The following is a 23833-nucleotide window of genomic DNA, read 5'->3' on the forward strand; positions in this document are numbered from 1 at the left end:
TTCAGTGTATTTGAAACACAAAAGCAAGAATAAACCCACTAAATATAAGCCAGATCCTTCTCTTCCCTTCTCAAAGTCTTTTAATACTAGCTCAAATCCTTATAATGACCTAGAAGGCCCTCTACATCTCTGTGTGACTGCTCTTCCCCTTGTGTATTCTGATCCATTGTTTCTCAAACACACCAGGGACACTCCATATATACACTACTATGTATAAAATAGATAATTAATGAGAACCTACTGTATAGCTCAGAGAACTCTACTCAATGCTCTGTGGTGAATTAAATGGGAAGGAAATCCAAAACAGAGGGGCTATATGTATACGTGTAACTGATTCACTTTGCTGTACAGCAGAAACTAACACAACATTGTAAAGCAACTCTGCTCTAATAAAAATTAATTTAAGAAAATAAAAAAAAGGCTTTTGGTCTTGCTCATCCCTGGGCCTGGAGTAAGATTTCCTCAGCCAATCTCATGGCCAGCACTTCATTCCCTTCAGGTCCCTTTTTAAATGTCCCATTCTCACCAAGTCTTCCCTGGTTCTTTGTATTTCGTATTCTTCCTTTTCTTCTTAACACTTACCATCACTTAACCTACTCTGTATTTAACATATTCATCTTTTTTATTGTCTGTCACCCCCAGTAAATGTAAATCCTATGAGGCCAGGGGTCTTTGTTTTATTCACCACTGTATTCCCAGCATATGGTCTATATTGTTCATAGTAAGCACTCAGTAGATATCTATTGCTTTGAAGAATGAAGGAAGGAAGGAGTGAATTAACTTTTAAGTTCTTTGAAGAGATTAGTAGAAAAAAATATCTCCAGATTGGGAAACTTTAAACGTTATTGATGCTCAGGTACATTCTACATTAGGTAAATTAGAATATTGAAGAAGGAACCCAATCATCAGTATTTCTTAAAGCTCTTCAGTGATTCAAATATGCAACCTAGGTTGAGAACCATCAATGTAGAAATCATTTCCAAACTTTAAAGTGCTCACAGAGCTCCTGGGTATCTCACTACAATGTATATTCTGAGTTAATAGGCCTGGGGTAGGCCAGAGAATCTGCATTTCTAACAAACTCCTGGAATGCCAGTGTTGCTAGTCTGTAGGACCACAATGAGTAGCAATACTTAGATCCATATTCAACTCAAACTTGGTGGCCCTGTAATACTTTTTACTGTGGTCTATACTCCATTTTCTTCTGTCTTATGTTATTTGTCTTTAGGTTTGCATTATAATTTACTTTAAATATTTCTTGGAAAACAAATATGACACAAATACTAACTAAATACAGAAGTGAAGAGAACCTTTAGAGAGATTTTTTAGGGGAACGGGGGGGTAATAACCCAAAGTAAAGATAAACATTTATTTATACCCACCATTTTTCTAATGGGAAAAGTAGATTCAAAATATTACTTACATTGTATATCACATACCTTACTTGGAATCACTTTGTTTGAAAAGACAAAACATTCAACTGAAGAAACATAAATTAAAGTCTGAAAATTATACCCCAGATGATGACACAAAAAGAAGTAGCAGGGGGGAAACCCACAGGTTTAGAAAAAGAAAAGCCGCCCGAATAATCTCAAATCAATTTTTTTTGCTAGCCATGATATCTTGGACAAAATTTTTCACAGCTACAGTGCTGTTTTCTGTAAATTAGGTGGTGGAGGGAGTTCCATAAACCCCTTGTGCAAGTACTTGGCCTAAAGTAAGCACCGGTTCATATAAATACTTCTTCTCTTTTCTTATACCTGGTTAGATAAGAGTTAAAAATGTATCTTAACAGTCTTGATAGGAAAAGCAATGAAGAAAGCTCTTAAATGCCACAACTATGTGTCATCCTTGTCTAGGAGCATAAATTTGCACAGCGGGCAGTCCAGTGAAAACAACTCATAATCAACTCATCACCTCTCATCATTGCTAGGATCAAATGCAAATGGGAAAGAATGCCACTTCAGTCATTGCTAGTGAAAATTAGCATCTGTGACACTAATGGTGTCTATTTAGTATGCACTTTAGATTTTAAAAAATGGTAAAAAAAAACAAAGAAAAAACTATTTCCAGAGCTGCCATTATGTCAGTGTTTCCCTTTAAAATAACAGTGGTATTTGAATCTCCTTTACTCAAAGAGAAACCTGAGTTAAGATTTATTAACACAGATCATTAATCCCAGCCAAATAAAGGTCAACCTGTTCTAATTACAGGAGCAGAGCTTCATTTGTGGTGTCTATTCCTTTTCTATTTTCAAAGTTTCTACCATATTCCCTAACCTGGAACAATGGTCTACTTGTTATGTAACAATGGGACTCTCTAGGGATTCTTGCACAACATTTACTTTATTGGAGTTTTTCTCAAAATAAAACTTAGAAATGATTTATAATTGTATTTACACACAGGCATACAAACTTTCTTATGTACACACTAACAGTCTTGCTACCAAGAATAATGAAAATACATAGTACTAGTCAGTATTCATACTTGAACCAGGTTGCATACAGTAGAAGCAAGAAACTTCATTCACTTTCCAAGTACTTATTAAGAGCTTACTACATTAAAGGTGTTATACTAGATTTAGGAGGGAAATACATGCGTTTAGCTATCGCAATACTAGGTCATGATTTTTTTGACAATTTGAACATTTGACTGCTAATAAAGTTGTTCTTATTGTTGTTTTACAATTTTAAGTTTTAAAGCTTGGATGGACACCTGGAGGGATTTAATAGGTGGAATCCTGTCAGAGACAGGAATGGAGGACCTCTAAATTCCTTTCCACCTGACAGAGAGAGGCTCTTAAAAATATGCTCTCCCAGTTTTCCTTAAAATTTAGCTGGTGATTAAGACAGAAATAGAAATAGTATCTATGGTCCCTATGCTTGTAACGGTGGCATAATAATTAAGAACAGGAGTGCCGGAAATTGACATATGTATTTTATACAACAGAGTTTTATTTTTTATCTGTGCATCTTTGCTTAAGTTCATTAACCTTCTCTATGCCTTCTCATCTATAAGGCTAAATAAAAGTTATTCTCTCACAGAAATGTTACAAATATTAAATAAATTAATGTGCAAAAAGCTCTAAACACAGCCACTGGTACATCATAACCTCACAGTGAATATAGCAAACTAAAACATTTCAGTTGGAAAAAGAGTTAAGGAAAATTATGTTCTATAATTTAAAGATTTATTGAGTGTAATGAGATCATATCTTTTGCACTCTGCATACTAGATATGCTTATTTTTTTAATTCACAATCAGTAGTGGGCACTAGTGATGATGAGGTGAAAACAAAATTCAAAAAGGAAAGTACAGTACCTTGCAAGTATGTTAAGAAAGGCTATTTTTGATTGACTAATCTAAATGTAGAATACTTAATCATTTATCAAAAAGAAATTTATCCAATATCTTTCTTAATTTGGAATTTACTAATACGCCATAGAGAGTTCTGAGACATGAATTACAACAGTTTCCCTTATGGAATATTTCTGGTCTCTCCTTTTTAACCTACACTATGAATTTCTTGTAATAAATATGAATGCTATTTGTCCTATTTATGAGCTATTTGAAGGAAAGAACCCATACCAAAAATGGAGAAACAGAGGAGAATAAAAGGTGAAAAAGAAAACATATTAATAAATTATAGATGGTAAAATGATATTTTAATGGGTTCTGATTTTTTTTGATTCATGGATATCTTTATTGATAAGTCTTGTGAATATAAGAAAATAATAAATTATTTTGTATACGGACTTATAAAATCTATTGCTACATTTTATATCCATGAACGTTTTGAACTTTCTTACAACCACAGGACATATTTAAAAATACTAATAACAAAGTCCTTCTCCATTTACTTACTTTTTCAAATGAACAGTTTTGTAACTTTTATTTAAGGAATAACATTAGGTATAATATTCACTCACCATTTGAATTGGGTATTAGGTCACCTGAACTACAACCCACAGAAGTTAACATGAGCTGCATGACTAAATAATAGTCACCTCATTTTTAATGTTGTTGCTTCTTACCTACTTTAGCATTTACAGTTAAAAAGCAAGGAAATCTCTCTCAGAAATTTTGAAAGAGTATAGCACAAGGAATGTATGTTTCCAGGTCAAGAGATGTGAATGATTGTCTGGTATGTAGTCAATTAGTGTAGACGATGATTCCCTACATTTCAGACTGATTTCTTGATGGTCCTATTCTATCTTTCTAGACACAGGCCCTATGTTCCCTTCTAGTAGATGAAGGGATTTGCAGTCCTCACTCTACTAGACATTTATTTGTAGGAATCTCTGCCATCTCTTAGGGATTTGGCTCTTTTCCCATAAAATACACAAAGAAAATTACCCAGTAAAATAAATGTGAATTAAAGCAAAGTTGTTTCTAACACATAATTATAATAATTGGAAAAATATCACCTCCATATTAAAAGGAAAGGATTTAGTTGATCTGGAAGGTATGAACATGTGAATATACATTCACATAGCTCTTTAAATTCATATAAAATGAAACCATCCATCTAAAGGAAACAGGAATTCATTCACAGCAAAAGTTAATGTTTCCAGTGTGACTATTTTCTGTGATATATTTTGTTACCAGATGTATATTTTATCAAATATATTTTTACATTTATGAATAAGTAAGTCAGTAAGATGAACAATATACCACTTCTATTACAATAGTTCCTACAATTAAGGCAAATGATGATCATAGACTAAAGTATCATTTTGAAAATTGTTCAATGACATAAATATGATAGTAGTTCACTACAAAATAGAGTTTTTATGAGATACTCTAACTTTAAATTTTAAATACTTGGAGGGAAACCACTGCTTCATATTAATTTTTGTGATCTCCTTAAAACTTACTACTGTCAACTCAATATTGGTTGTGTTTAATCAAGCAAATTGTATGTAAAAATAATCTTGAACAGAAAGGTAAGTAATGCTTTTAAAAACTTTGTTGTATTCTTTGGGAAATGTTACCTTGAATTTTTATTTTATTAAGGAAAAAGAAATCATGCTATGTTATCCAGCTGTATTTTTGGTTTTTCTTTGCGGTACGCGGGCCTCTCACTGTTGTGGCCTCTCCTGTTGCGGAGCACAGGCTACGGACGCGCAGGCTCAGCGGCCATGGCTCACAGGCCCAGCCGCTCCGCGGCATGTGGGATCTTCCCGGACCGGGGCACGAACCCTTGCCCCCGCATCGGCAGGTGGACTCTCAACCACTGCACCCCCAGGGAAGCCCCCAGCTGTATTTTTAACTAGAGATGCTTGCCTACCCTTTATCAGATTTTTGTGTCAGAAAGAATTAATATTGAAAATCATTTATTCTTAGTTTTCAAAGACTGGCAATCATTTATTTTCAGTTTTATTCAGAGAGGTTGTGTGGTAACTTGCAAAGAGTTATAAAACATAGACCATTGTTCAATGTCACAACAGTTCAAAAGTTCACAATCAATTCCCAACTCCTTTCTCTCTGAATGGTGCCTAGCAAATAAAGGTCAATAATTGATAATAAATCAGTCCTCTAAAAAGACACCTGAACTCAGTTATTGTTTATTCACAAGCAGATTTAAATTGTTATTTACCTAAGAAACTCAAAAACTGTACAGGTTTTGGAAAACTTCTCTGACACCAGTATTTCACAGATATTTTCTTTTATGTTATTAATGAAACTAATTTATAGTTCTACAATAGAATGTAAACTTTGTTATCTCATATCCTACTTTTTAAGTAGTAATTATTTTCAATACAAAGAGTAGGGTAACATTTCAAATAGAACCAATTTGTCAAATCTATAAATTTATGGGGTTTTGATGTTTCCCAAACACAACCCAGTCCTCTCTCTAGTAGTGAAGTTAGTTCAAGAGAGAGAGAGTAGAAAAAATAACCTCTACAACAAGCTATCATATTTTAGTCTGAAAAAATGAAAAAAATTAAATATTTAATCAAAACACCTCCATTTTACAACCTCATAATTAAATATATTATGAAGAGCTGAGAATGCAAGAGATAAAATGCACTTGGTAGATTGTTAAATAGACCTTGACACCTTTATAGTTATTAAAAATGTACACCAAGATTTCATAATATCAGCCTTTCAAAAAGAGACCACCAAAATGATTTCCGTGAAGTTGACAATACAAGCTCAAAGTTCAGTTACAGATGTAAATAATCAAATATGCCCTATAAGATAAAATTACAGAGACAATAATTGTCAGGTATTATTTAACACCTAAACTTAACTTAGCAATTCAATTTTTTCCATATTTGCCATGAGGGATTCAACCCTATGGTTGAATTGATTTATGACTGACAGATAAGAACAATGTGTGTGCGTGGGTATTCTATTAAACATGTTGGTTTTGTCCGACTATGTATGAAATTACCTTACCTTTGGTTTTTGATGTTTCTCCTTCTCTGAAACATTGGATGGTTTTCTCTTCAGCATTTTGAATTCAGACTACTCCAAGTGAGTGCACTTTCTGTTGTTACAGAAACAACTGAAGACGGTCAGCAGTATGTTATCTATGATGTAGAGCCACAGATAAGTTTGAGCCTAGTAACCTGCCACTTCCTCTTTTGGTCAGGATATGACTTCACATATACACGGGTGAAGTTTTTTTTGGTTTTTTTTTTAACGGTAATTCTTTGGTAACTCTTTAACGTTCTGTTCCTGCTGTATTCTACGAGGTAGATTCCTAAATCTCACATTTTGACATGCCTGCGTTTACAAGGACCATGAAGATTTCCAAATAAAACGCATTTTTTCAGTAGACACAAAAATAAAAATCTATAACACATTCCACAGGTAGAGGGAAGAAAACATCTGAGCCAATAAATGAAACAAAACTTGAAATGTGAGCTTTTTAGTATTTAAAAATGAAGAGAATACTCAAGGTAGTCAATTTTGCTTCCTAGGTAAACTTTATTGGAAGACATAATAAACTAGACTTTAAACAATACTAATCCTATTTAAAGCATGTATGCACATTAAAAAAAATAGAGTATGGATGAAATTCATATAAATAGGAATATGAATCCAGAATTAAATGATTATGCATATTGTTACTTTTGTAAAGTTCTGATTAATATGGAAATCAATTAAACAGTCCCTCAATTAACCAGATGTCCTTCTGCTACAAACTTCTTTGTCATATGCTGATAATTGCTGTTAGAGTGGTGATCCAACGGATCAATGGTACCTTCAAATGAAGCATCCCAAGTCCTTATTTAACGGGCCTGGAAGAGAGCTAATAAGGCTTAGAAAGACTTTCCCTATCAAACTAAAGGGTTTAACATTTTTATTATAATGTCAAAACCAACATAGGAAGTAAAAGCAAGAAGTTCAAGATTTCTTATTAATTAGTGATTTACCAAAGGGAGACTGGTAAAATGTCTGAAATTCCACTTCTATTAAAACCGGCTTGTAAAGGAAATCAACTTAGATTTTGTTTATAAAACCCCTGGGGTGAAAAACAGTGGTATCATATTCTTAACGAGCAGCTTCTCTACAAATCAGCTGACTCTATTTCTCAGTCTTTCCTCATACCTCTAAGACCCTACTCTCTGAAACCCAGTTCTAGTTTCCAAATTTCACTGATTCATTTAACGAATATTAAATTGAGCGTCTGTTGTGTGCTGTCTGACAATATATCGAGCCTCCTGACTAGCTAAAAATAATTTATGTTCTATAGCAGAATTGAAGGAATACACTTGTCAAGATTATGGTTAATATGCTTCTTCTACTGGATATTAAGAGCGGAATTATATTTTTCAAGAATTATCAGGCTGGTATTTTCAAAATAATGACACAGAGGATAACACTAAAAAACCTGAGGACTCTGAGGTTGGGTAATTCCCTAGAAGTATGCTTCCTTTCAGACTTTCTGTTGGGGCTTAAGTTACGGCAGTGATCTAAGCAAAATTTTTTTCATTTCTTCAGAAATTGAAAGTCATGAAAAAAGTATTTCTTAACTGAAACATTTGCAACCTCTGTGGCCCCATTTCTTCACCTCTGAGTAGAAATTTAATTCAATTTTAGACTTCAGGCAATAACATGGGAATGATAATGTGCTAATCACATGTTAGGGTTTTGGTGAGAATAAAAGGAAATGCCAATAAAGAATGTACTTATTTAAGAAATGTTTTATGTCAAGAAATGTTCATGGATTTCAAACAGTTATGTTTGGGATAATGTTTGCTATAGATTGTATTTCTATAATCACAAGTAAAGAATAGAGAACACTCACATTCATGGTGACCACAGCTGGACTATATGCCGCTTTTAAAAGTATTGCACTCAAGCGGCTTGTAGAAAAATCTCAATTTATGATCTCTAGGCCTTTTTACCATCATTAATACTGTAAGAAATATTTAAAATGTAAATAAAGCTTGAAATTTTTTCCCTCAGAATTAAAGATGGGAAAAGCAATTTTCCAACTTTCTCTTCTACTCGAGAAAGATGTTTTCCAGAGATTAAAAACAGGTGTGACGTTTGAGGTGCTATTACAATCTGTATTAAACATATTGGTCCTCGGAAAATCTCAGGTGACAGAGTAGCAAATGCTGTGATCGATTATCTCCTATTCTGTGGAAGTCTGGTGCTATCAAGATATTTAATGAATGACCCAGAGTGATATAGCAAATTCTAAAGTCAAAGGTATATAGAACAGGAATGAGGTAGAAAGTCAGTATTGAGCACACAAATTCCCTGTCATGATGGAACCACGAAGCCACATGTTGCTTAAGACATGTTCTCAAACAGGGAAATTGCAAAAGAGCAAAGTCTCATTGCTTTGTTTTCACACATTACCTTAATGGTCTTAACACAGGCAAGGTGAAAAAAGGCTGGGACTTCGTGGCATATATGTCGGTTACAATTTCTGCATCATAGTGGGTAAGGCAACATTTTAAAGAAATTGCAAACAAATGACAGCTATTGGGGTGTATTTTATGAGAAAGTAAAGTGAGACATAAAAGAGTTGTTTCAGCAGTCCAGTAAATATTTATTGATAGTTTGCTATCCAAATTCAAATCACAGATTAATTTCTGTCAGCAGAAAGAGAATGCATTGTTCATAGGGACAACAAGTCCCAGAAACTCTGCAATTGCTATTTCTCGCTGTAAATTTTAAAAATACTATGGTGGTTAATCAGAGTGTATCCCAAAAAGGATCCACTCTTGGTGTGCTGCAAACATTATGCTTCTGTTAGAGGAGAGCTGCTGGTGAGGCCCTAGATATTTTGGGAAGCCTCTTGGGAGAGAACCTGGCCTTGTGACATTATTTCTTATTTAAATTTCTAAAGAGATAATGTGGCACATTACCTCACTATCTTAGTTGTAGAAGAAACAGAGAATTGAGATAAATAAAAAGGACCAACAGTCTAAGATGAATGGTGAACCTAAAGAATCATACAGGAAGAAACTCTTTTGAAACAGAGGAAGAACTTCTTAGATCACATCTATGCATGGCAAGATGTTTGAAAACAACATAAGAGAAGACTTAGTAAACAAAAAATGAGGTGTCCCAGTTCATCACTGAATAAAACAATTAGGGGATCTAAGTTTAAAATATATGCAACTTACTCAGATTATTTCAACAAATTATAAATATATACTTTCTAAGTGGTTGCCGTAATAAGTAATGATAAAACAAAATTTCATACATTCATGATTAAAAATTTAATATTCATGACATCTTCTTATTCTCAAAGTTAATAATAATAATGATGACTATTAATTTTGAGTGCTTATTATATGCCTTGCATTGTGCTTTATTCATATTTCCCATGTAATCCTCAAAAAATCTCCATAAGCTGGTACTAACATTGTCATCCTCAACTTCCAGGTGAGGTTAGGTAATGTGCCCAGTTTGCACAGCTAGGAAGTGGTGGAGTCAAGGTTCAATCCAAAAATCTCAGCTCATAAACATCACTCTATACCATAGTTATGCCTAAGGACCTGCCATAAAATGGGAGTGATTTATTTAGGGGTTAAGGTCTGGAACGGTAAAGACTGGGGAGAGGGAAGGTAATGCTGAGCTATTGGTTGGAAAGAGTGTTTCAATCAGTAGGTGTGTATAAAAATATCAAACCAGTAAGTGTGTAACTATCTAGAACCCTATTCTTTAATTAAGACTCAGTACCACATAGACAAAACTGCTACCTCTTCAATTTTCTTCTCCCACCCAGGCTACCTTGTTGTGACTCTGAGTAAAGAGTCCAGATCCTCTCAAAGCAATCCTTAAAATCATTTTTTCTAATTTCACGCTTATAAAAATCAGGGTTGGAGCACAGACTAGATTTGTCTACATGATATGAAATTCCCTAGGTTCATCATCCCTGCTGATGGCTTTTGATAAAGCATCCATCTATGAATTGATATTATCTCTGAAGTTACTACCATAAGCATATCATATTTTCTCCTTGATCTGGAGCTATAGCTCCCCAATTTATATTTCTAAAAAATATTTATTATTCTCTTAACCTTTGACTTTTAATCTTACAATCTTTGCTTGCCTCAATGTCACACCCAAATTATAGTTATAATCTTCTCATTTCTATAATATGTTTCCCTTTCACACTTCTAAATGTCATTTAACATCTTGTAAAAACTGAAATGTTTACCCTAAAAACTTAAAAAACAGTAGCTCCCTGTGACATCCGTTTATACACCCAGACTTCTTATTTCAATTCTTTGTTTTATCCATCCAGTATTAAAACCATTTTTCTCATTGGTTAAATTCATTTTTCTACATGATAGGCCCACACTTTCTTGATTTATGTATTAGACGTTGTCTATTGATTCCTGTTTTTGTCCTTGAGGATTTTGTACTCCTTTCACTTCCCTACTCTCTTATAATTATTTAGTTAAATCATTACTTATTGTTATTTTATAAATATTGTTCATGGATAAGTAAAATTATGTTTATTGCTTTGTGTTCCCTTGCTGTTTATTTTTGGAGTTCATAATTGCTAACATATCCCAAATAAATGCCCCCAACAAATTTATCAACTGATTTTTTTTGAACATTTAAGTTCAGTCACCATACTTATAATTTTAAATGCTCAAACATTTCAAATTTATTTTTTCCTGGTTTCAGTGGGGTGTGATTAATCTCTAAGTATGCAGTACTGAGGCTTAAATGGAAATTCTCAATCACCTCTTGGTTTGGATCCTCTTGAACTTGAATCTCACATTATCTTTTTTGTCTATTCTTTCATTTGCAGAAACACACCTCCCTAACGGAAATGTTTTAGGACCTTGTAGATCCTTAACATTTGAATGCTATCTTGACTTGGAATTCTAACTTTATTCTTCTGCAGAATTTAGACAGCCTCTCCATTGTCTTCTAGCTTCCAAAGTTTTTGTTGAGAAGACAAATGACATTGGAGAGAAAGAAAAAATATATATATATGTATATATACATATATATATGTGTGTGTATATATATATATATATACATATATATATATTCCTTTTATCCTTGGTATGTCCTAAAATGTCATATTGTGTCTTGATATAGTTTATTTTTTCTTTCCCTGCACTGCTCTCTCAATGGCTCTTCAAACTGGAAACACACAACCTTAAGGTCTGTTTCTTTAATAAATTCTTCATCTCTTTCTCTGTTCTCTTTTTCTGGAAATCTTATTAGTACAGTGTTAGACACCCCAACTGATATGCTCATTGTATTATATTTCTCTGTTTTCTTCTTCTCCTCCCCCTCCTCCTCCTTCTTCTTCTTCTTTTCCTCCTTGTTCTTCTTCCCCTTCTCCTTCCCCTTCTTCATTTTTTCTTTTAACTTTCTAGGAAATTCCATTATTTTTCCACTAATTATTCTAATAAATAGTTTCTTTTAACTATAATATTTTGTTTTGGGACTTCCTTGGTGGCACAGTGGTTAAGAATCTGCCCGCCAATGCAGGGGACACAGGTTTGAACCCTGGTCCAGGAAGATCCCACCTGTCGTGGAGCAACTAAGCCCGTGTGCCACAACTACTGAGCCTGCACTCTAGAGCCCACGAGCCACAACTACTGAGCCCGCATGACACAACTACTGAAGCCCATGTGCCTAGAGCCCGTGCTCTGCAACAAGAGAAGCCACGGCAATGAGAAGATCGCACACCACAATGAAGGGTAGCCCCCATTCTCTGCAACTAGAGAAAGCCCGTGTGCAGCAACGAAGACCCAACACAGCCAAAAATAAATTTATAAAAAAATTTTTTTGTTTTGTAAAACTTCTTATTGTTTCCTTTCATAACACTTTGTTCTTTTTTTTAAATACAGGAGTAACAATTAATGAAATCAATTAACATGCAACGATATGGATGAATATTGGAAATACAATATTAAGCAAAAAGAACATTTCACAGAAGAATTGCATATAGCATGATGCTCTTTAGAAAAATACATACACAGTATAAAAAATAAAGGAGTGAGGAACATAGCTTTTAGTGTAATGATTTACTTGGGTGCAGAGAGTCAGGGGATGGAATGGGGGGTTAGTGTAGATGGGTACAGGTTATTTTTGAGGTCTTAGCTTTTACTTCAAGGGTATATTTTAATAGCAATATATTTTAAAAACTAAAGAAAAGAGGTTTTGAGAACATTCTATTCTTAATTCTTGGAAAGGAGGTAAAATGTAATGGTTAAGAGGGTGGACTTTAAGCTGATTGCCTGGGTTCAAATCCTGGCTCTGCCATTTGCTAAGATGTCCTTGGCTAGTTACGTAGCCTTCCTATAAAATGGACATGAGAGTAGTGCCTACCTCAAAGGAATTGCTCTGAGGATTAAAGACACTATTATAAAGTTAGTAGAAAAGTGCCTGGCGTGTACTAAAACACTAAGAACTAAAATATAAATGGAATAAGTTCTCTTATATATCTGAGGTTATTAATTACCATTTTTATAATTTCCTTCTGTTCCTTTCGTTGTTTTTGTCTCTTTCTGATTTCTTTGACCACTGTTTGCTTTGACCACTGTCTTTCATCTTTGAGGCTTTCTTCAAATGTCTAGTGATTTTTGGTTGTTGATACATCACTAAGAGTATGGTATAAAAATCCTGACTGGAAGCTCTGTGTAAATGGGTGGGCTTGTTAAGTGATCAGGCAGCAAGAAGCCTTTTTATCAGGAGAACCCTAAATGGCAGCTTCTGAAATTCTGTTCTCTGAGATCATTTATGTTCTGCAGGTAGTAATCCTCCCATGTCCTGGATGGGCTGTGAAGGAGCAGGTTAGTTTCCTTGCAGGCTTCAAATGCTAGGGCTCTGAGGGACTCTTTGGTGCACACTAACTCACTTCATTGCAGCATCCTTTTCTGCAGGTTCTGAGATTGCCTTGCTCCAATCCTCCATTCACCTTCCATCATCCCAAACATTAGTTGGCATCTCTTCTCCTATCCTTTTACCAAATGTCTTTGTATTTGTGGGTTTGCATCTTTTTGGTAAATGTATATAGATGATATGCTACATTTAAGTAAAGTCTAGCTTTGCCAACTATTCACATTTTTATCACCTCCAACTCTCTTCTTTAATTCTGCCCTTTAAAACATTTGTGTTCTTTATCTTATTTGCTAAACTCCTAATTACATGAAGCATGTAGCTAATTACATAAAACTGATCCCTATCACTACCACTCCAACCTTATAATTTTTAAGATTGACATAGGACATGGCTACTGGTATGACACAGTAGGAAGAAGGCAGGTAAAAATATGAAGCTTTTCAATAGAAATCCATTTTCACATTTAAGTAATTGTGTTCTCTCCACATTTTCAGATTCTTCTCACAAGCACAGGAATACAGTATCCTGTGAAAATAGTTTGCCTTTTCATTCTTTATAGATAGTCTAAAACAATAAGAAATGTTTTTATTAAAAATCTTCAAAGTAATTTTTAAACTAAGAATATAATCCAGTACCTCCTGAATTATGCCTCATTAGGCTAAAAGGAAATTCTGTTCATAGTACAATACTGACTGAACAAATTGAACTAACTTTGCATAAAAAATTTTTTAAATTAATTTTTATCAGATCATAGTACATGTACAATTAAAATCCTTTGTTTTTTTCTCTAAGATCAGGTACAAGAAAAGGACGTCCACTCTTGCCACTTTTATTCAACATAGTTTTGCAAGTCCTAGCCCCAGCAGTCAGAGAAGAAAAAGAAATAAAAGGAATCCAAATTGTAAAGGAAGAAGTAAAACTGTCTCTTTTTGCAGATGACTTGATACTTTACATAGAAAATCCTAAAGACACCACCAGAAAACTGCTAGAGCTCATCAATGAATTTGGTAAAGTTGTAGGATACAAAATTAATATGCAGAAATCTGTTGCATTTCTATACAGTAACAATGAATTATCAGAAAGAGAAATTAAGGAAACAATCCCATTTACAATTGCATCAAAAAGGATAAAATCCTGCAAATAAACCTACCTAAGGAGGTTAAAGACCCATACTTGGAAAACTATAAGACACTGATGAAAGAAATTGAAGACGACAAAAACAGATGGAAAGATATACCATGTTCTTGGATTGGAAGAATTAATATTGTTAAAAATGACCATACTACCGAAGACAATCTGTAGGTTCAATACAATTCCTATCAAAACATCAATGGTATTTTTCACAGGACTAGAACAAATAATTTAAAAATTTGTATGGGAACACAAAAGACCCCGAATAGCCAAAACAATCTTGAGAAAGAAGAATGAAGCTGGAAGAATCATGCTCTCTGACTTCAGACTGTATTATAAAGCTACAGTAAGCAAAACAGTATGGTACTGTCACAAAAACAGACACATAGATCAATGGAACAGAATAGAGAGCCCAGAAATAAACCCATACACCTATGGTCAGTTAATCGATGACAAAGGAGGCAAGAATATATAATGGAGAAAAGACAGCCTCTTCAATAAGTGGTGCTGGGAAAACTGGACAGCTACATGTAAAAGAACAAAATTAGAACATTCTTTAATACTATATACAAAAATAAACTCAAAATGGATTAAAGACCTAAATGTAAGACTGGATACTACAAACTCCTAGAGGAAAACATAGGCAAAACAATCTTTGACATGAATTGCAGCATTATTTGGGGGGGGGTGTCTGTCTCCTAGAGTAAAGGAAACAAAAGCAAAAGTAAACAAATGGGACCTAATTAAACTTAAAATCTTTTGCACAGCAAAGGAAATCCTCAACAAAACAAAAACACAACCTGAATGGGAGAAGCTATTTGAAAATGATATGACTGATAAAGGGTTAATATCCAACATATATAAACAACTCATACAACTCAACATCAAAAAACATCAAAAAACCCAAACTACCCAGTTAAAAAAATGGGCAGAAGAACTGAATAGACATTTTTCCCAAGAGGAAATATAGATAGCCAACAGGCACATGAAAAATGCTCAACTTCACTAATCATCAGGGAAGTGCAAATCAAAACTACAATGAGATATCACCTCACACCTGTCAGAATGGCTATCATCATCAAAAAGAACACAAATAACAAATATTAGAGAGGATGTTGAGAAAAGGGAACACTCATACACTGCTGGTGGGAATATAAACTGGTGCAGCCTCTGTGGAAAACTGTATGGAGGTTTCTCAAAAAACTAAGAATAGAACCACCATATGACCCAGCAATCCCACTCCTGGGTATGTATCTGAAAAAAACAAAAACACTAATTTGAAAAGATACATGCACCCCAATGTTCAGAGCAACATTATTTACAATTGCCAAGGTATAGAAGTAACCTAAGTGTCCATCAACAGATGAATGGATAAAGACGATATGCTATGTATACCCAATGGGATACTACTCAGCCATAAAAAAGAATGAAATTTTGCCAATTGCAGCAACAAGGATGGACTTGGAGCACATTATGTTAAGTGAAATAAGTCAGACAGAGGAAGACAAATACTGCATGATATCACTTATATGTGGAATCTAAAAAATACAACAGATTAGTCAATAAAACAAAAAAGAAGCAGACTCACAGATATAGAGAACAAACTCGTGGTTACCAGCAGGGAGAGAAGCAATGAGTGTGTGAAACTTTTGGAAATTGTAAAGCACTATAGAATTAAAAAAATCTTTCATTCCATTAAAAAATGTAGGCTTTAAAATACTTCTAAAGCCATAAAAAATCCCCTGCTTAATTCGTACTTCTTTCCCCAGAAGCACAAGAGGAAGGTAGACTACGCTGATCAATAGACCATGATTTCCTCTCTTTACCTGTTGAAGAAAAATGTATTAATAAAATACTCCTGGTGAGATATATATGAGCTTCCTCAGGAAGTTATTCTTACACAGGAAGTACAAAATTATTTCTATTTCCTTTCTACCTTCACTCATTGGAAAAATTTATAGCAGATTCAAAAGTGACCAGATTATTTTTCATACCTTAACATTTGAAACTATGCTAAAGCTGTAAGAGATAGTAACTGTATAGCCTATTACTTAATCAAAACCCCTTATGGGACCTTCATCCCTTCAACTTTGTAATTAAGATGGAATACTTTAATTGCATATCAGTTTAATTACAAAAGAAATGAATAGAGTATGATTGTAGTGAAGGTTTTTAATGTAAAACTGTATACAGCAAAATCAAATTTCACAGTGTCATACATACATACACTTAAATCATATGTATGCATATATATGTATTTATATGTATGTATACATGTGTATATATGCATGTATATATGTGTTCATTTATATGGAATTCCATCTTTACCTTTTAATACAAAGAGTAATGGAAGAACTTCTTAGGAGACCACGTATGATATAAATAGGTAGACATTGCCCACCCCAACCCAACACATACAGACTGAGGTTTCCACATAAAGTGTGAAACCACAGCAAGACACAGGTCCTCAGAAGCCTTCTTCTTGAGAATTCTTCTGCATTCTAATTTTAAAGCATTTGTATTTGTCATTTCTGGGAAGGGAGAAATCAAGTGATCATTTACAGGATTTTACAAGTATGTTACCCATAATTCAATTCTATTTTCTTCTCGAATATGAAAACTTTCCATAACTTTTGCAGCTATACTTGTGAGAAAGGAAAATCTGTTTTTTCTTTGTCAATCAAGTAGTGTGGTGAATCAAATAGCCAAGTTAACATCCGTGTCCAGCAGCCTAAGAAAACTAACTGATTAATTGAAACCTAACATCTATTTGGAAAGAAACAGGATTCCCTGTTTTATTTTCAAGGGCATGAGATTCTAGACCCTCAAAGCAGCCGCTGCAGCAGTTACACGCTCTGGTTACTAGTCGTCTGCTGAGCAAGCCTGGCTTGGGGTCTGCTTTTCCTCATGTCACCCTTCTCTGGAGGCCCTGTGAAGTGATGAGAGTGTGTGGACTTTGGAAGAGTGACATAGGTTTGAGTTCAGTCAAACTATATAAACTTGGGCCCAACATTTGACCTCCCCAACTTTCAATTGCCTCATTGGTAAAAGGGGAAAACAGTATTTCCTCGTGTGATTATTGTTGGGATTAAATCAGACAATATATATATAAAATTCCTGATACGTAGAAGATCTTAACAAATGCTAGTTTTATCCCCTCTCCTTCAAATACATAGTAGAAAAGCATTAGATATCTAGGCTTTCAAGTCCTACTTTCATTCTACATTGTGGTCACAGTGTGACCCAACTTCTTGGGAACACGTCTAGCCTCTGGTTTCCAATGCTGGTACATGTGCCATGGCTAGTTTAACCTGCTGTTCTCTCATTGTCACATGCTATAATGATATTTGAATATGCTGTTTATCCTCAGCCACCAACCGGGGGAAATTTCTACAGAAGACTTCAGTTCTGCTTTCACTTAGATTTGGTGATAAGCATTTAACTGTGGATTTGTAATTGCACTTTGAAAACAAACTCCGTACTTTCTCATGACCAGGAAGGCCTGGACATCTATGGCCTTTGCCTGTGTGGGCCACTCTCCTTTCTTTCCCTGATCCAGTCATGCTGGTCTTCGCTCTGTGCTTGGACACTGTTCAGTTCTTTTGTGTCTTGGTCTTTTAGTCAAGCCCTCTCTTTTGTTTGAAGTGCTCTTCCCTTCCCTTTCACATGACTGGCTCCTTGTCATTCTTAAAGCATCAGCCTCCATGTCACCTCCACAGAGGGCCTTCTCCAACTAAATACACGTAGGTGCTTGACCTTTTTTTTAACTGCTTTTATTTGTTTGTTTGTTTGTCTTGGTTACCTAGAAGGTAGAGGCCACCCCTATTGCTAGCACTACCACAGTGCCTGGCACAGGGAGAGGTCAGGAAGTGTTTGTTGAATAGATGAATAACTCAACTCTATAGGTTTGTGCAGTTTAGGCCATTTCTTTGGATTAACAAGTATCAGGATTGAAATCTCAGAATTAGTACCCCTCAAAACCAGAAAGGATTATGGCAGGCAGAATAACTGTTTAACTAGACATTATCAGAAAAAAATCTTGCAAAAATTTTGCAACACACAGACTATAAACCACTTTCAAAAAACTCTCTTTTATGGAGAAATCAGTGAGATATGTCAACATACCTTGCTAATGAAGATAAAGATCTATTATTTTTTTAACATCTTTATTGGAGTATAATTGCTTTACAATGTTGTGTTAGTTTCTGCTGTATAACAAAGTGAATCAGCTATATGTATACATATATCCCCATATCCCCTCCCTCTTGCGTCTCCCTCCCACCCTTCCTATCCCACCCCTCTAGGTGGTCACAAAGCACTGAGCTGATCTCCCTGTGCTATGCGGCTGCTTCCCGCTAGCTATCTATTTTACATTTGGTAGTGTATATATGTCAATGCTAATCTCTCACTGCGCCCCAGCTTCCCCTTCCACCTCCCCATGTCCTCAAGTCCATTCTCTACATCTGCGTCTTTATTCCTGTCCTGCCACTAGGTTCATCAAAACCATTTTTTTTTTTTAGATACCATATATATGTGTTAGCATACGGTATTTGTTTTTCTCTTTCTGACTTACTTCACTCTGTATGACAGACTCTAGGTCCATCCACCTCACTATAAATAACTCAATTTCGTTTCTTTTTATGGCTGAGTAATATTCCATTGTATATATGTGCCATAACTTCTTTATCCATTCATCTGTTGATGGACACTTAGGTTTCTTCCATGTCCTGGCTATTGTAAATAGAGCTGCAATGAAGATTTTGGTACATAACTCTTTTTGAATTATGGTTTTCTCAGAGTATATGCCCAGTAGTGGGACTGCTGTGTCATATGGTAGTTCTATTTTTTTTTTTTTTTTTTTTGCGGTACATGGGCCTCTCACTGTTGTGGCCTCTCCGATTGCGGAGCACAGGCTCCGGACGCGCAGGCTCAGCGGCCATGGCTCACGGGCCCAGCTGCTCTGTGGCATGTGGGATCTTCCCAGACTGGGGCACGAACCCGTGTCGCCTGCATTGGCAGGCGGACTCTCACCCACTGCGCCACCAGGGAAGTCCTCATTGTAGTTTTGATTTGCATTTCTCTAATGATGAGTGATGTTGAGCATCCTTTCATGTATTTGTTGGCCATCTGTATGATCTATTATTGATTTATATCACATTTTTTCTTAAGGCTGAACATCTTTTAACATAAGTTTTTACCATAACAGCTTTCCAATAAAGTGTTTATCCTGATGTTATGCACATGGGAGACCTAATTTCCTCTTCTACCAATTCGGCTCCTGATTCTAGGACATCTAATTTTGAGCCTAGGAGCTTTCCTGCAAAGCATTCACTGGAGTGAAATATCTTCTTTCCTATTGAAAGAAATTATATTGGTCCCATCTCCACTAAAATGCTGGCCCCATAATTCTCTAAATATTAAAGCTTGACTTGAACTTGTTAACTCATCGTTGTGGAGATGACATTTTAGAAAACTAACACTTCTCCTTTGAAAGAGAAAATAAACTTTCTTTACAAGATGATAAATACTTAGGGGAAAATGTGTATTTTTTTTTTCTAGCTCTTAGCACAATCAGTCAGTATGTCATATGGTTCATGCAGAGCCAACTTCTTTATTTCAGCCAGGAAAGGTCATCTCCTCCGCTGACAATCAGCAGGTGAATACAATCCACCTGGAGATGGTACCAATTTGGAAACTGTAGAAATCTGTTGCTAGTCTTTAAGCCATCACACCTCTGGCCATCATGAGTGTAGCAACCCTTAATATGCTTTAACGCCTTTCCTGTGACACACTGTTTTGCCCTGGAGAGACAGATTTGGCAAAAGCCCTCTAGCAAACAAACACAGAGAAGACTAAGTGGGACTTGAATGCCCCACAGGTATAAAATATTACTTCTCGACTCTTCTCATCATTCTCGTTGTATTCCAAGATATGGACGTGGGGCCCTATCTTATTTGTTTAACAAATATGTCTTGAATGTCTACCGTGGGCCTGGCAGTCTACCAGGTTTCCAAAGATGGAGAGGCATGGGCACTGCCATCTAAGAGTTTACAGTTTAGTGAGAAGACAGACCAATAGAGTGACAATTCAACATAATGTGTTTTGTATCAACCCAGGGTATATGAGCAGGGAAAGCATAGAGGGCACATTGTTAATTTGTCTGAAGAAATAAGGAAAAATTTTACTAAGGAAGTAAAACTCTCAGGAGTACTTGACGTAATAATGAGCTAAATAGGAATTTACCAGGCAGACAAGGGGAAATGCAGGGGGATTCCAGCAAGAAGAGTATATGAGGGCAAGAGGCATGAGAGTGTTTGGTATGGTCTGGGAGTGAGGAGTAATTCCCCACAGCAAGTGGGTGTGGGAAATGAGGAGAAAGACGGATGATGGGTCTGGCAGGTGGCTTAAGGCCAGACTATGAAGGATTTGGAGGCCATGTGTTATGGGTTGAATAGTATCCCTCCAAAAAGCTATGTTGAGGTTCTAACCCCCAGTACTTCAGAATGTGACCTTATTTGGAAATAGGGTTGTTTCAGATATAATTAGTTCAATTGAGGTCATCCTTGATTAAAGTGACCACTTAATCTAACATGACAGGTGTCCTTAAAAGAAGAGGGAATTTGGACACACACATGCACAAAGGAAAGTCTACATAGAAACTCACAGGGAGAGGATAGCCATGTGAAGATGGAAGCACAAATTGGAGTTATGCTGCCACAAGCCATGGAAAACCTGGAGCTACCAGAAGCTGGAAGAAAAAAGGAAAAATCCTTCTGTAAAGGCTTCTGAGACATCATGGCCCTGTCAACACCTTGATTTTGAACTTCTAACCTCCAGAACTGTGAGATAATAAATATCTGTTGTTTTAAGCTACCCAGGGTGCGTACTTTATCACGGTAGCCTTAGGAAACTGATACAACATGTTAAATAGTGTAGATTTGAATGTAATGGGATCATAATTTATATGGGTTGGAAACTACTGAAGCAAGAGAGCAACGCGACCAGATTTGTGTGTTACAGAATGGGTTCTGGCTGAAATGTGGAGCACAGATTAGAGATGGGGAATGGAGAGAATCTGCAACATTTCTGAAGCTTATTGACCAATATAGTTCCTCAGTACCTCCTCACCTATGAAACAAACAAAAAGGATCACCCTTCTCCTTCTCTCAGTTTGGCCCAAAACATTATATTAGAGCTCTCCTGTCTGCATAACATTACCTGGATAAAGAAAAGGGCATACTTTGAAATTCAGTCCTACCAGATCACTTTATTTAGTGATGGAAATGTCACAATGAAGACTGACAGTACTAATACAATAATATGGACATTTGAAATGATGTTGATATTGGTATTTTGATACTGATTTAAAAATTCAGTTAAAAAATCTTAGAACCCTGAAATGAATAAAATTAATTTTCCAGTAGCAAGCCATTTAGGTTCCCAAAATTGTTTCCTTTGCTCTTTATCTTAGTTGCAGAATCTGGTTTATATCCACATCTTGAAATGTCTATTCCTGTACACGTAAAAAACTTGTTAAGAAACACACTATCACTAAGATCAATACTAAGGAAACTGGACTACAGCTGTTATTTCTGTTAAGGGTATTTCCTAGAAATATCATGAACTGTGATAATTGGCAGCTTTGATGCAAGAAAATGACTTTTCTCCAATTGAAGTAGGTGGCATTCAAACCTATGACACTTACACTTCTAAGGCTGCATACTCTTTAGCTGTTTTCAACCTCCTGAGACACAACATGTCATACTTGCATATATGAGTAAATAATTTAATGAATATAAAACACATCTCCATATATCTTTCATCTCATTTACTGAATACCATAACTGACAATGTTACAAAAATATTAATTATATGACATAACCCAAAATGTAAATTATGTTTCTAGTTGTATTATATTGAAGAAGCAATTTAATGTCACTTCCATTTTTAAAAACATGAAGCACAGAGTACAATACATTTAAAAATCAGTGAGATTATTAAGACTCTAAATAAACATGAAAAACTTGTGAACACAAGTTAATATTCAGACGTCTTGGACACATATGTAAAATCATAAAATTCACTTGGGAAAGTTAAGGCTGAGAGAGAAGAAGAATGTTGATTTAAGGAAACAGCTAAGGGCAGTACTGGATCTAAGGACAGCACTGGCCTCTTCATTTGTCATGAAAATGTAGTGCGGAACTATTGTCATGTGACCTTCCTCCCCACTTATTAAGCCATAGGTACACAAACAACAGGGGTTTTCGATTAGTTGTTCCTACAAAATGCCATTTTAGAGAGGTTGGAGACCTTAAATGGTATTGTGTAACAGTTTCTTACCCTGCAAAACAGGAAAGAACAGATATAAAATATTTGGGAGCAGTTGTGAACATGGATATTGATAGAGGAGTGCCTTGTCTCTCTGTGATTGACACATGTATCAGCACCCATAGCGGTAGAACTACCTAAATAGGAAAGGACTGAACAAGTAATACAGGCACAATTCAGAGTGGTAACAAAAAGTAAACCCAAAATACCCTATGTCCACATGGGAGGCTGAGTTAAGTATACATACCCACTGACATTCATTCATTTTTTTCATTCCTTCTTCCAAACACCATATTTTATTTCCTACTGTGTTGCCTAGCATTGGAAATTATCTTCATTTTAAAAATTGCCACTTTGCATATATTATTTGCACTTTAGAAAGAAGAAGATGACTAGTTCTGAACACATGCGATTGATTTCAGATCAGATCATCTAAGAGAGAAACTTGGATGCCTCCAAAATATTGACTTGAAAGAAGAGTTATATGGATACAGTTTAGAGTTTAAAAGCCAACATTTTGCATACTCATATATTCAGTCTAGTTTGTTATTAAAGTATAGAATGAGACAAGAAGAAGATAGATTTTTGGAAGAGGAAAATGAACAAACATTTATTGATAACGCTGCTGTAGAGCATTACATCTCAATCCTCTTAACAACGTATAAAGTGTTATTATCTCCTATTTTACAAAGAAGAAACTGAGGCACAAAACAGCTACCTCACCTAAAGTCAGAAAGGTAACAAATGGCCAAGAATTGATCTCAGGGCTGACTTCACTATACTACACAGCCAAACCTTTCATGTAGAATAAAACTCACAAACAAATTAAGGAAGAACACAGCAAGCCAAAAGCAACCCCACTCATTTCTTTAGCAGTCAGCTGTACATATAAACCTTGGTTTTGTAGCTAGAGAATGGGCCACCTCCCCTTCTTCTGCTCTAGTCCCTTTTCTCACTCTCTATTTTGTAGTTCTTTTCCAAGGCCTCACTACACTGTCACTTCCTCCTAAGACCCCAAAGGAGTATATATTCAGGAGCAGTCAGAGAAGGAAATTGAGGGCAGAGAAGGGTAACTCAAAAT

General features: G+C 35.4%; 1 protein-coding gene across 2 annotated transcripts in view; it reads right to left on the reverse strand.

Moving 5' to 3' along the window:
• Window positions 1-23833, reverse strand: part of LOC101286414 (SAM domain-containing protein SAMSN-1) — a 109563-nt gene that overhangs the window by 42293 nt on the left and 43437 nt on the right. Inside the window, exon 1 of one of the 2 annotated variants that reach the window (XM_004264456.4) lies at window positions 6406-6539. The exons of the other annotated variant lie outside the window; for it this stretch is intronic. Coding sequence (XP_004264504.1) covers window positions 6406-6462 — 57 coding nt within the window. The 5' untranslated portion in view covers window positions 6463-6539. Of the gene's footprint in view, window positions 1-6405; window positions 6540-23833 lie in introns of those variants that run through there. 2 annotated transcript variants of the gene reach the window in all.

The sequence above is a fragment of the Orcinus orca genome, chromosome 5, assembly GCF_937001465.1.
Source record: "Orcinus orca chromosome 5, mOrcOrc1.1, whole genome shotgun sequence".
In the NCBI taxonomy this organism is placed as follows: Eukaryota; Metazoa; Chordata; class Mammalia; order Artiodactyla; family Delphinidae; genus Orcinus; species Orcinus orca.